At 42.7% G+C, this 13172-nt stretch overlaps 1 protein-coding gene across 1 annotated transcript in view; it reads left to right on the forward strand.

The window, feature by feature from the left end:
- Positions 1 to 1177: 1177 nt before the first annotated feature.
- LOC118169120 (deleted in malignant brain tumors 1 protein-like) overlaps positions 1178 to 13172 on the forward strand; it is a 61780-nt gene continuing 49785 nt past the window's right edge. Inside the window, 11 exon segments of the mRNA XM_035330114.1 lie at positions 1178 to 1239; positions 3836 to 4147; positions 4650 to 4913; positions 5455 to 5487; positions 6211 to 6522; positions 6663 to 6692; positions 7631 to 7781; positions 8078 to 8289; positions 8540 to 8712; positions 9195 to 9583; positions 10169 to 10453. Of these exon segments, the coding sequence (XP_035186005.1) occupies positions 1194 to 1239; positions 3836 to 4147; positions 4650 to 4913; positions 5455 to 5487; positions 6211 to 6522; positions 6663 to 6692; positions 7631 to 7781; positions 8078 to 8289; positions 8540 to 8712; positions 9195 to 9583; positions 10169 to 10453 (2207 nt within the window). The 5' untranslated portion in view covers positions 1178 to 1193.

Consider the following 13172-nt stretch of genomic DNA (forward strand, 5'->3'; position numbering starts at 1 on the left):
TCTTGACAGTTTCTTGCCATATAAGTTTCACAGTGAACAGAGTATGAGTTTTGACTTGAACTTAAAATGTCAGAAAGGAATAGGTTCGTATTGGGGCTGCACGTGTTCACTTCAGCTGCAAGGTTCTTCAGATGTCTCAAAGATTTGCTTATAAAGCTTGGCTCAGTCTCTCTAATTGTCTGGAGCAAGTTGCCCACAGAGTATGGCAAAGTATGTATCAGCATGAGATCCTCTATGGCATGAGATCCTCTCTGCTTATGGATGAGGTTCCCAAGCATGTAAACTAGCAAGCAAGGTTTCATGCCCCTCTAAGGTCTGCTTCTCCTTGCATCAACTCTCTTTCCCCATGTCCTGGACTGGTAGCTCAGCCTGTGACCACTAATTGCCCCCTCTCCTTTCTTCATGTCTCCACCATGTTGCCTCTCCAAGGGCTTCTAGAGAGCACCAGTGGCTCCCTTCCAGTGGCAACCTTAACCCTCTTGTTGGATCTATTGCCAATGGCAGAAGCATTGATGTTGTGGTGTAGCTAGCAATTTTGATAGGATCAAAGTATCTTGATTAGGTGTCTCTTGGTCATCACGCTGCGTTCAGTAACAGCCACTGTTCTCATGGGTCATGTTCAGAGATTCCCCAGCCATGCTTGAACATGGTGTTATCTTACTATTTTTGAAGTATGCCAAAGCTGCAAGACATTCATGACTCTCATTCCTGGCTAGCTTGTCTTACTAGCTGGAACCAAGTTATGAAGCTCTCTAACTACTTTGCTGGAGGAAGCCCGTTTCAATTTTAAGCTCCCACTACCTTCCATGGACCTTCCGCAGACCTGCCAAGAAATCTGCCCATAGAAGAAAAATATGAGATTCATCAGCCAAAAAGGTATCTTTGGATAAGAGCTCATTTTCTTTGTACAATGAGACGATTGTGACACCTATGGTAGCATAAATATTTCCTTCCAGGCAGTGGAAAATGTTACTCTTGAGATATTATCTTAATGTTGAAACCAGGATGTTACAAAATATTGAATAACAAATCAAATATATTTTTGTTTCAGATCATAGTACAGTGATTAATTTATCGTCCTCCTCTAGAAAAAGAGACCGATAAAGCCACTCCCCTTTAGAAATATAGACTATAAATTCTGACGGTCCTTTCTATCAATAACTCTTGATAAGATGGGTACCATTACGATATTGATGTGCCTACTCTTTTTTGGCCCAGCAGTTCTGGAGGCCACATCAGGTAAAGCACTTAGACTTGTTCCAGGGCACATAGAAGATAAAATATAAAGACTTGATTCCATAGATAGAACTGGCATAGAATATAAAATATAAGGACTGTTGATTCCATAAATAGAAATGGCATTCATGCTGGTATCAGTTTGGGCAAAAGATTAAAGGTGAAATTAAATTAAAGGAAAAAATAGCAGTTTTAGTAGAATGAAACTGTGCTTAATCAGTGTAAATGATAAGAATGATTTAAAACATTTAATTGATGGATAGTTCTTGTCTTAGTGCCTTGAATCCTAGCTAGAATTGTGTCTATGAGTAAGTTATACATGAGTGATTCTTCCATTTACAGAAATTTGATCTAAGAATTATGGAAGAACAGATTTGTTTTTCACTATAATGTATAATTATTCCAGAGTATATGTATGCATACATATGCTACGAATAAAATATAGCTTGCATTATTTGAATCTTCTTTGGCATACAGTTTAGTGACATACAAGAGGTTAATTTTCATAATCTATCTCTGTGGATAAATGAGTGACAGATAAAAATAATCAATGACATGAAATGATTTTCATTCAACTTTCTTTGTCATCTTTTTTCTTACATGATAATTTCTGTCTCCTAAGTGACTTAGATGACTTTGAGCTAAGTAAATGTAAATCCTAGAATAACTGCAGATAATTTTTCTAACTACCTATTTAAGCATCATTATGATAATTTATGTTGCCACCATCCACCTCATCCAGTTTTCTTCATCTGTCCTCTGCTTACCATCCTACTCTTGCTGTTGTAGTCCTTCTCTCTGCTTTGACTTAATTTACCAGTATCTCCCTCTGTCCCCTGGGCACAGTAAGTTAATTTTTTTCCAAGTTTGCTGTTCCAATTCTCAAAAATCCTACAAGTATAGTCTAAAAATATGCATCATCAAATAAATACTTGAAGAAAAAATTCAGGTATAAGTCAAGGGGCAGACTTGTGGCTCTGTGCTTTGAACTGGAAGTTCAATGCGTACAGATAGGGAAATATTTAGTTTGGATACTGTCTTGACAATGAATAAGATGCAGTGAAGAATCCTGGAGATGGTAACACCGCAGAATTCTTTTGCTTTGGATGACTTATTCAGAGTTTAATAACAAGCTAAATATCTATTTGGCAGACATGCAAAGCATGCATATTTTGATTTCTAAAGTGTAAATACTGTAGTTCTTAAGTTACACCAACATTTTTATGGTGACTTACTTAGACTTGGTGGTAAAGTCTTTTAATAAACTTCTTCACCAAAAATGAATCTTTAAAATTGGTATTTTTACGCGGTTCATGCAGAATGTCTAAATTATGAAAAAGCTAAATCAAACTGAAAAGCAGATGGGTTTTATCTGAATGAATGCACTGTAACAGCAGATATCAGGTGTACTCATGCAAAGTTATTGAGCATTTATTCATTTGTAACTCTAATACAATTTTATAGGTATTTAGGAAAGTAAAAGCCAGTGGATTCCTAATGAATGTTTTATAATCCCATTGAGTTCATTGTCCAGGCTTCTGAACACTTAGCAGAATTATTCTGGTAAGATTACTCTTAAAAACTACAGGATTTTTTTGTGATGTGTGGACCTTAGGTATTTAAAATTCTCTTAAAAAAATTTACAGGAAGACAAATCCCAATTAAATCGCATAAACGAGGGAGTAAAATTAAGAACGGCTATCGTTTTCTCAAAAGTTCTCTCTTTTTTTTTTTTTCTGAAGGATTCATTTGGTCTTATTCTGACATCATGTAAACAAAGTAGCACACTGTTTGATGTCCTTAATGTTAGACTTCAGTACTGTACAATGTCAAATTACCTGCCTGGTAATTTTTATACAGCACCCCATGTGCACAGGTTTAGGAAAAAGTGGTCTTGGATGTCCAAGCTGCATCATGCTGTCCCTTGCTCCCCTTGTTCTCCCTTTGCCCCCTGCCTCCAGGTCAGCAAAGGCTCTCTGCATCATGCAGAATTGCTATACACTCACACTTCTGGTAAGACACAGGCTGGGGACAGAAAACTGTGCTGTACTTCTTAAATTCCTGCAGGATTCAATGCAAATGGCTACATCTCCGAGTTCTTCCCAAAAAAAAAAAAAAAAAAAAAAAATTAGATGGCAGTGTAAAAAAAGGAAGCATCTAAACATGATATATGTTCCTAAAGCACATGTATTTTCTTGGGTGAAAAAATTCATTGCTATTTTTCTTAACAGAGTTTTACCTACATTTCATTCTGATAGTGAAATTCATTTTCTTTCGTTTCCTCTCCTGCTTTGTTTTTCCTATCAAAAATGTTCCTTTCTTGCTGAAACAGTTTGTGCTTAGCCATCTGTCTAAGTTTTCTGTTGAAATCTTGCATGAGGTATCATAGGAATATGTGCGGCTGATTTGGATATCTGGCAGAGAGGAAGAAAAAAAACTGGGGTCTCTCCCTGTATCATCTCTGTCCTCACAGGTGTTTAATACTAGGGTAGACAAACACCTCCTAGGAATGATGGTAGCCTGGGATAGGATGATAGAACTTCTTAAGGTCACTTCCAGCTTATTTGTCTGACTGTACTCAATTCCCTCTTTCCCAAAGGATCTGTTCTCCGACTGGTGAATGGAAGGCACAGATGTGAAGGTCGTGTTGAGCTTTATTATGATGGACAGTGGGGGACTGTGTGTGATGATTTCTGGGACCTTTCTGATGCCCAGGTTGTGTGCAGGCAGCTGGGATGTGGCCAGGCCATTTCAGCTCCAAGTAATGCTTATTTTGGCCAAGGCTCAGGCAGCATCCTGCTGGACGATGTGCGGTGCCAGGGAAATGAGCCTGCCTTGTGGCAATGTAGTCACAATGGATGGAGGAGACACAACTGCAACCACCATGAAGATGCTGGTGTTGTCTGTTCAGGTGCTGTCACTTTGTTTTGTTTTCCAGATACTTTTTCTATAAATTGCACCCAATATACATGTGTCAGCAGAAGGATATGCAGATGTCCTCCTCCCGAGATAACAAAAAGCTTGCTGTGATATCTCTGTTGCTGCATGCATGTTGAGTTCCTTACATTTTAAGTGGCATTTATTTCCTGCTTGTCATCTGTAGCTAGAAGGAACCTATAGAGCAGTGCTGCCAGCCTCACCTGGCCTATGGTGTCTGTGATTTGAAGCAAGTGCCAAGCAGTACCTTCCTCCGGTGTCACCATCTGTAAATACCACTTTCAAGAACAATTTTAAACTGGCTGTTACGCTCCTCTATTCTCTCCATTGACCTATCAAGATGGAGAATGCTAAAAGAGTAATTTCTTCCGACTTCACTTCATTCCCCAGGAACTAGGTTCATACCTTACATAAAGGCATACCCACTGCACAAACACAGTCCTCATGTGGGTCGTGTTTTTGTTTTGTATTCACAGTAAGGACATCTACAACACCAGTATCAACACCAGTATCCTCCACAGTAGGGATAACCACCCCAATGGTAACAACCTTGTTGGCAGAAACAACACCAGAGACCGCAGAAGTGGAGACAGGCGCCATTGCGACAGCCCCCATACTGGAGATGACCACGGAATTGACAACGACCTCTGTGTTCCCAGAAGGGACATCCACAGAGCCAGTGCCCTCCACAGCAGTCTGGTTGACAGAGATCACCTCCACAGCAACGACGAGCACAACAGGTAACCTACCTAGGGTCACTCGCCGAGCCCTGATCTCCCTTCCCACACCTGATGGGCACAGGAGGGTCTGCAGAGAGGATGCAAGCAGAGCATGGGGACAAGCTAGTAGTCTGGGCTGGTGGGTGGGCTACGAGGAGGAGGCAGGACATGTGGTGACTGCCTTCAATGTGCTGTGTCCCAGGTGCCCACCTGCGGCTAGCTGATGGCAGGCATGACTGTGAGGGTCTTGGGGAGGCCAGGAAGGGTGCATGATGACTTTTGGGACCAGAGGGTGCATGGGTGCTGTGCTGACAGCTGGGTCATCTGCATGCCACTGGCTGCGTCCTCCTGGACAACATGTGGTGCTGCAGTGCTGTCATATTTTTCATCTCCAAATACTGTTTTCTATAAACTGCACCCAATATATATGCATCAGCATAGGGGTGTGCAGACATAGTCCTGCTGAGATAAAAAAAAACTTGTTGTGATATCTCTGTTGCTGCAAGCATGCTGGGGTCAGTGCCTCTTTAAGTGTCATTTGTTTCTTATGTGGCATCCGTAGATCCACCGACTACTGCCTTGCCAGATACAACAGGTAATTCCTGCCCTCCTGGCCTTGCAGCAAGCACCACCCCGTGTAGCTCCCGGGCTGCTCCCGGGGAGGAGTTGACCTGCTGCAGGAGGGCATCGGTGATGGGGATGGGTCCAAGCCCTGCTGTTGCCAGTGACTCCACAGCTCCTGGCTCCAGTTCAGGGCCCTCTGGAGGAGAGGCTCTGGCCTCTCCCAGCCCGTGGTGTCCTATCCTTTAGGGCAGGTGCCACAGCAGTTCCTTTCCCTTCTGTCACCATCTGTAAATACCACTTTCAATTTAATAATTATTTTAAATTGGCTGTTACCAACCTCCATTCTCTCCACTGTGGAGAATGCTGGCAGTGCCATTTGTCCTAGCTGCACTTCATTCCCCAGGAATGGAAGTTTGCAGCTTACACATAGATGTGCCCAATACACAAAGTGAAGTTTTTCTTCCATAGCCCCAGTAACAATCTTCACAAAGCCCTTGTCCCCCCCAGCGGGGTTGGCCACCTCAGTGCCAGCAGTCTGGTTGACAGAGATCACCTCCACAGCAGCGACGAGCACAACAGGTAACCCACCCAGGGTGACTCGCCGAGCCCTGATCGCCCTTCCCACACCTGATGGTTGGTACAGGAGGGTCTGCAGAGAGGATGAGAGCAGAGCATGGGGGCGAGCTGGTAGTTCGGGCTGGTGGGTGGGAGAGGCAGGACATGCAGTGACCGCCTTCACCGTGCTGTGTCCCAGGTGCCCACCTGCGGCTGGCCGACGGCCGGCACGGTTGCGAGGGCCGCGTGGAGGTGTGGGATGGGCGCAGCTGGGGGACAGTGTGCGACGACTTCTGGGACCTGGGCGAGGCGCAGGTGGTGTGCCGCCAGCTGGGCTGTGGCCCCGCCATGGCCGCCCCAGGCAACGCTCGCTTCGGCGCCGGCAGCGGCCACATCCTCCTGGACAACATGTGGTGCCATGGGAATGAGGCCTCCCTGCTGCTCTGCGGGCACAACGGTTGGGGCGTGCACAACTGTGTCCACGGTGAGGACGCCGGTGTCATCTGTGCAGGTAGGGAAGCGGCTCCACGAGGAGCTCCTGGACTTCTGTCCCCTCCAGCCCTGAATCCCCACCGTGGTACCCTGTGCCCCGGGGTCCCTTCTCCAGAGCAGCACGTCTCACTTGTGGCTCTTCTTCCTCCACTCTCATAGCTGCCACGACCACCCCAGTGCCTACAGAAGGTAATGCTCCCCTATGGTTCTTTGAATCTTTTTTGTTGTACATGCACGGTGCTATTCTATTGACATTAATTGCTTGTGTGTACTATGCTTCCTTTAGGTCATGATTTCTATACAGCGCTCTTAAACCATTTTACAGAACAATTTTGTTTTAATTGAAAAGTTCCCCATTTGTATTTATAGTAGCAGGTAGTTTATCAGTGAGGTGGCATGCAATCAGTAATTTTTGCCTTTATTAGAGGTGTTATGATATCCAGCCTGCTATTTTTGCACTGGAAAGCAGAACTCAGATGTAGAGTTTGACCACTCACATCAGAAATCAGTATGGACGTGTATGTGCCCAAGAGCCCATTCAGGAGTGTGCTGCACTGGGCTGTGAAGCTGCGCAGGAACATTAAATGGTGGTGGTGGTGGGGAAGGGGTAGCCTTTGCATGTCACATGCTGTAGGAACTAAATTCAGAACTCATGTCCACCTTCCTATGAGGAAGCTGTTAGGATTATCTGTGAATTTAGCATAAGAATGCACTCATGCTGGCAGGAACATGAACACTTTTTGCAACCATTCTCATAGGTGGAGCAAGAGATATAATATCTCCTACTTTGCCCATCTGCCTGGAGTGCTTATTGCAGTCTGAGGGGATGCTGTCTGTACAGGAAGGTGTTTCCATGTTGACTGTCATAACCCCTCCCAGAACCAGAACTGCAGAAAGGAGACACCAGAGCAGCCTGAAGATGGTGATCTGACACCATAGATGTGACAGCATGTGCTATGAAATTAAACCTACAGCAAAACCAAATATTAGTTTTGATTTGGGTAATACTGAAGCTGATCTGAAGACAGAAGGAAACCTGCTTTTCAGCAGTTAGATAAGCCATGTACAACAAAAGTACTATTTTTAAAGGTTACTCTAAGTAAATTATCTTCTATTTCTTTCTGCAGCACCTTATTTTTGTGGTGGCTTAATTTCAAATTCCTCTGGGATGCTGCAGAGTCCGTACTACCCTGGAAATTATCCAAACAACGCTGACTGTGTGTGGGAAATACAAGTAGAGAATAATTTCCGTGTTATGCTCACATTTAGAGATATTGTGTAAGTAAAACATTGATTCCCTGGGCAAATAACAAAGTCAAAACTTACTTGAAAAGCTTGAAGACTTATTTGAGATAGGAAAACTTCACAAATTTAAAGATATTTTCAATTCCATCTAGCAGCTGGAAGGCTTGAACAAACACTGGATTAGTGAAGTATTTTCTCCTCGCAACTACATGCAAAATGAATAAAGCATCTGCTGTGAAAATTTTAGGTGCTGAAATATTTTATCACATGTAAGGCAGGTAAATCAGTTTCTGGAGCATGTTGATGACGTGCTGATGTTTGTTCCCCAGGTTGCAGAACAGCAGATGCCAGTATGACTACATTGAAGTCTATGATGGGCCTCCACACTCTTCTCCACTTCTTGGGAGAATTTGTGCTGGTTCCTTCCTCACATACACATCGTCTTCAAACCTAATGAGCATTCACTTTCACAGCGATTCTAGATATACACTTAGAGGGTTCCAGGCCCACTACTCCTCTATCCCAACAGATCACAACATTGGTGAGTTCCCATTCAGAACTGAAACACTGCTTCTTGGCAGCCAAGCCTGTTTATAGTTTTGTTTGCCAAATAAATATGTGTGTGTATTTAAAGACGCAAGGGAAAGGAAATGATGCATGTGAAATATGCTGGGTTGGTATGTGAACAGCCTACCTTCTACATTAAGAAAAAAAAGCAATGTTTGGTTCAATTAAAACCTTCAATCATTAAAAAATTGCTAATTTAACTGTTATATCGTATCTTCTATCAGCCCTTACGTGCTTGCCAGACTACATGCATGCGGTGGTTAGCAGGGACTATCTCCAGTCACGAGGCTACTCTGCAGAGACTGTCACCCTGAATGACACTCGCTGTGAGCCAACACTCACGCCACACGAGGTGGTGTTCAACGTTCCCTACGACAGCTGTGGGACGACACGAGAGGTATGCTTACAGCTGGGTGAACTGAATTGCAGGGCACATTTTGAAGTGAGTCACAAAGAGCCTTTGTGGTCCTCAGTGGTAACAAGTGAATTGAGACCCAGGAGTTTTAATGCTCTAGCTTTCCTTGCCATATGGAATCCCTCTCCTTACTAGAAATGAGAGTCTAGGGAGGAAGCTCATGAGGTTAAGTTCCATGCAGATTTGGGATGACTGTGTATTAAATGATCAGTGTTCTGTACAGAAGTGCAATGACTTGGCTCTGCCTTGAATTTAACAGAACTTTTCTACACCAATTTCTGTTTGATTAAGTACTTAAATCAGCAAGTTTATTTCCATGTGAGCAGAAGAGACCATCATCAAACTTCGTAGCTCCAAGAGTTTAAGATGAAACTACATTTTTAATTGCATATTACTATGTCAAAGCTTAGAATATAGAATGTGACAGAAATGCAATTCCTTATTTTAAATTACACCTTAAACAGGAAAGCAATGGTACAATCAACTATTCCAACATGATCAAAGTTACCTCTTCTGAGTATATAATCAAGAGGAAAAAGGATCTTCACTTACACCTCAGTTGCAAGATGTTACAAAACACGTGGATACAAATCATGTATGTTGCTGAGGATATTGCAGACATGAATGAAAATCAGTTTGGAAGATACGCTGTGAACATCACGTTTTATGATTCCTCATCATTCCTGCGGCCTGTGTATGATTCTCCATACTACATTGACCTGGACCAAAATTTGTACCTTCAAGCTTATCTTCACAGCTCTGACCCAAATCTGATGCTGTTTGTGGACACATGTGTGGCATCTCCTGATCCTCATGATTTTAACACTCTATCCTATGATATAATCAAGAACGGGTAAGAGCTTTCTCAAGTCGTTAGATGCATAGCTGTTATATCCTTTCTTCATTTATTTTAAGAGAATAGAGTAAACATGAATTGGTTTGGATCTCAATATCAACAGACAGTTAAAAGGTCTTTATTTATTAATTTATTTTTACAATATGAGCCTGGAAACAACACCTAAACTTTACTAAAATTTTGTTTCACTGACTCCATCCTTGTCCTATATGCAAAGCTCAAAGTGGTGGGAGTGAGTTAGACAATGAGGTGAAAACTGGCAGCAGCAATCTATTTTACCATAGGCATTAACATTTAGCAAAACCTCCAGAACCAGGTCATGCACCAGGCCCATTTATTGTGCCACAGACATTCAGCAAAGGGTCAATTCTCCCCTCTTCACCACTTAGTGTCCTTGGGGAAAAACGAGTCAGCACTGTTCCAGCTTCTTCCTGGACTTAATTATGCTTAGAAATACTCAAAAGTTGCACTTTTATACCTTGGTGTTCTCAGTGCCTGGTTATGTTTTAATATACTGCATTTTTTCAGGAATGTACACATGTAAATCCATGGTGACTAATTCTCTTCTTCATTTCTTTCCAGATGTGTTAGAGATTCTTCGTATGCCACATACTACACCCCCAACAGCCACTTTGCTCGGTTCAAATTTAATACCTTTGAGTTCATTAACCGCCACTCATTAGTCTACCTGCGGTGTCAGCTGGTGGTGTGCAGGCTCGGGGACTACTCCTCCCGCTGCTACCAGGGCTGCCCGAGAAGGTTCAAGAGAGATGCAAGCTCTGCCCAGGAAAAAGTGGATGTTGTTGTCGGACCTTTGAAGCTTCGAGAAGAGGGTGCTCAGAGCAGGAGTACTGGTGAAGTTGAATAAATTTATCTCTTATTTACTCTGAGACTACTTAGGTCTTCATGAAAAAAATACCATAGCTCTGTTTGTTTCTGACATCTGTCCCTGAAATCTGCTTATGCTAACTCCACTGTAAACAGGAAGGCATTGTTTGGCTGACTTAAATGTGTCTGAGATCCTTCTTTCAACACCTTGCAAACTATTTTCCCCTGCATGCATGAATAATGGTAACCGCTTTGGTGTCCCCAAAACAGAGGGCACATGTAAACCCAACGTAGTGCTATCACTCCATTGAACTAATTAGCTCAATCTGATTGTGTAACATGATTGCCAGCTCTACTCCTGAGAAACAAGCTCCCAGGCTTCTTCAGAAATTTTTAATTGCTCTTTGAGCCCGGGCCCTTGGCAGAGACCAAGCCCTTCTGCCTTCCATCGCAGAGCTGGACTCTGCCGCGCCTCCTCCCCACACGGTTCCTGCTGCAGCTGGGAATGTGCTCGGGCTGCTTACTGTCACCACCCTGGCCATCGTCGTTTTTGTTCTTGCTGGCTTTCTTGTGAGACCTGCACTGAAGAAACCACTTTTGCAGAGGATAATGTGAGATCGAAGGTCAGCATCATCTGCTAAATGGTTACAGGACAGTCACATACTGTGAGCCGCCAGGGTGCTTCACCAGCGACAGTCACATACATGCCATTTGTAAGAAGCTGTGATGTTCTTATCCCGGGTGAATCCTAGCCTGTTACAATGCTTCAAAATAACTTTATAATCCTAACACCTCTTAAATGATTGAGAAATAATTTCAATGTTTGCACTAACACACGTCGTTTGATGTGGTCATTTTATCGTTTTTCTCCTCTTAATTATCTCCTCACATCCTCAAAAGACTATTTATCTACTGCCTCAAAATTTTGTTAGCTGGAGAAAAAATACAAATTAAGTATTAATAGATATTTCAAGGTTTATTAAAAGTAGGAAGATTAATCTGGGAGGAAGTAATAGGCCATGTCGGAAAAGGAAATATTGATCAATACCAATATTGATCTTAGTATGGCATTTCGTATTGTGGCTATCTACTATTCCAATTATCTTAAGCATTGTTTTAATGCTAAATTTCTCATTGAAAAAAATTAAAGGTCTGTGCTTATTTATAAAATGCAGAGATCTGCAAGCTGAAGAAGTCTGTTGTATGAGCAGTGTCATTTAAAATCGAATGAAGGAATGCTTACAAAACAATAATTCAATTATTTGTTTTGAATGAATGTCTCTGTGATTAAAATACAAATGAATACTTTGCTGTGTTGGAGTGTGGTCTGTTGGATCAAAAACTTGCCAAGCACATGCAAATTTACAGAAAATTTCTGGTCTTGGGAAGCCAAAGAATAGATCGGTGATGCCTGATGGAGAAATGCCTTCTCTTTCGGTTTTGTGTTACTCTCTCCCCAGTGTCACACACAAGCACTACACAACCCACTGGGAACCTGAAAGGAACTACCTATGGGTATGTCTCCTGCCCCTGTGTTCCCTCCAAACCATGTGGCTGACCTAGTCCCTGAGAATCCTCTCCCATCCAAGCAGCCCCTGTGCCCACCTGCAACCTGGACTCCTGCAGTTCTCCTTCCAAATACCTATCTCACTCTTCACTGGTATGTATGTGGGAAAAAGCCCACTGTGTGCCTGTGAGGAACACCTGTGCCAGTGTGTATCTTCACGTTGCTGGAGGGAAGGCTTTCCCTCCAGCATTCTGCTTTCTGCCCATCCGTTGTATCATGAAACACTTCCACATAGTGCTGTGAAGATGTGGGCAGTGTCTCTGTGCCGTGTGAGTGCTGGATGTACCTCTGTGTGTGTGGTTACAAGGTGCTTTGAGGGAGTTGAACTGTATGGGGTACACCCTCATCACCACCACATCTTCCCAGCAGATGTTGCCCAAACTTCAAAACCTCCACTGCAGCCAAGGAAATCTCTTCTCGTGCTGCCCAAGGCTCACTATTGAAATGAGCATCACTATTGAAAAGGCTTTTCAAAAAGCTCACCCCCAACTTTCACTGTTGCTGTTCAAGCCCGTTCCTTCTTGCCCTGTCCCTCCTGGCCATGAAAAATAATTTTCTCACCTTTCTCTTTAGGTGCATTTTACTGGTGTTTTCCCACTACATTTCCAATTCTCTAGACTAAATAGATCCAAATTCAAAAGACATTGAGCTGTTAAGGGTGTTCTGTTTCCAATATTTAAGGCTGAGACATATAATCTGATACAAGGGCTTGTCAAATCAATTGGAAGTCTTCACACTGACTTATGGGGTTTTGGATATATCCTAAACCAGACAAAAACTGTAAATCTCATTAAAGAGACTGAATCTCAATCAGGAGATTTTTCAGGTCTCATCAAGATGTCATATAAGTATCAAAAGGAATCTTGTATTTGCTTCCCAGAAGGAAGAATTTGGCTCATTCTTTAAAACTTTTGGTTGCTGATCACAATGAAATTATTTATTTTATTTTATTTTATTTTTCCCCACAGTTGTTTGCTTTGTGGTTGTGAGGACTTTGGCTACTCATGACTTAGCCAGTATACAAACAACAGCATGATTGAATCCATTAAAAGTGCCAAGCAATGTAGTGTGAGCTGAGTCGGGAGAGGATAATTACTGAACTAAAACAAGCATATACATACCATGAAGGTACAAGCGCTTGCATCTCTGATGAAACTGCACATTCCTCAACAACTCTCCCAAAGTGGCACT

The sequence above is a fragment of the Oxyura jamaicensis genome, chromosome 6 (assembly GCF_011077185.1).
Source record: "Oxyura jamaicensis isolate SHBP4307 breed ruddy duck chromosome 6, BPBGC_Ojam_1.0, whole genome shotgun sequence".
Taxonomy (NCBI): Eukaryota; Metazoa; Chordata; class Aves; order Anseriformes; family Anatidae; genus Oxyura; species Oxyura jamaicensis.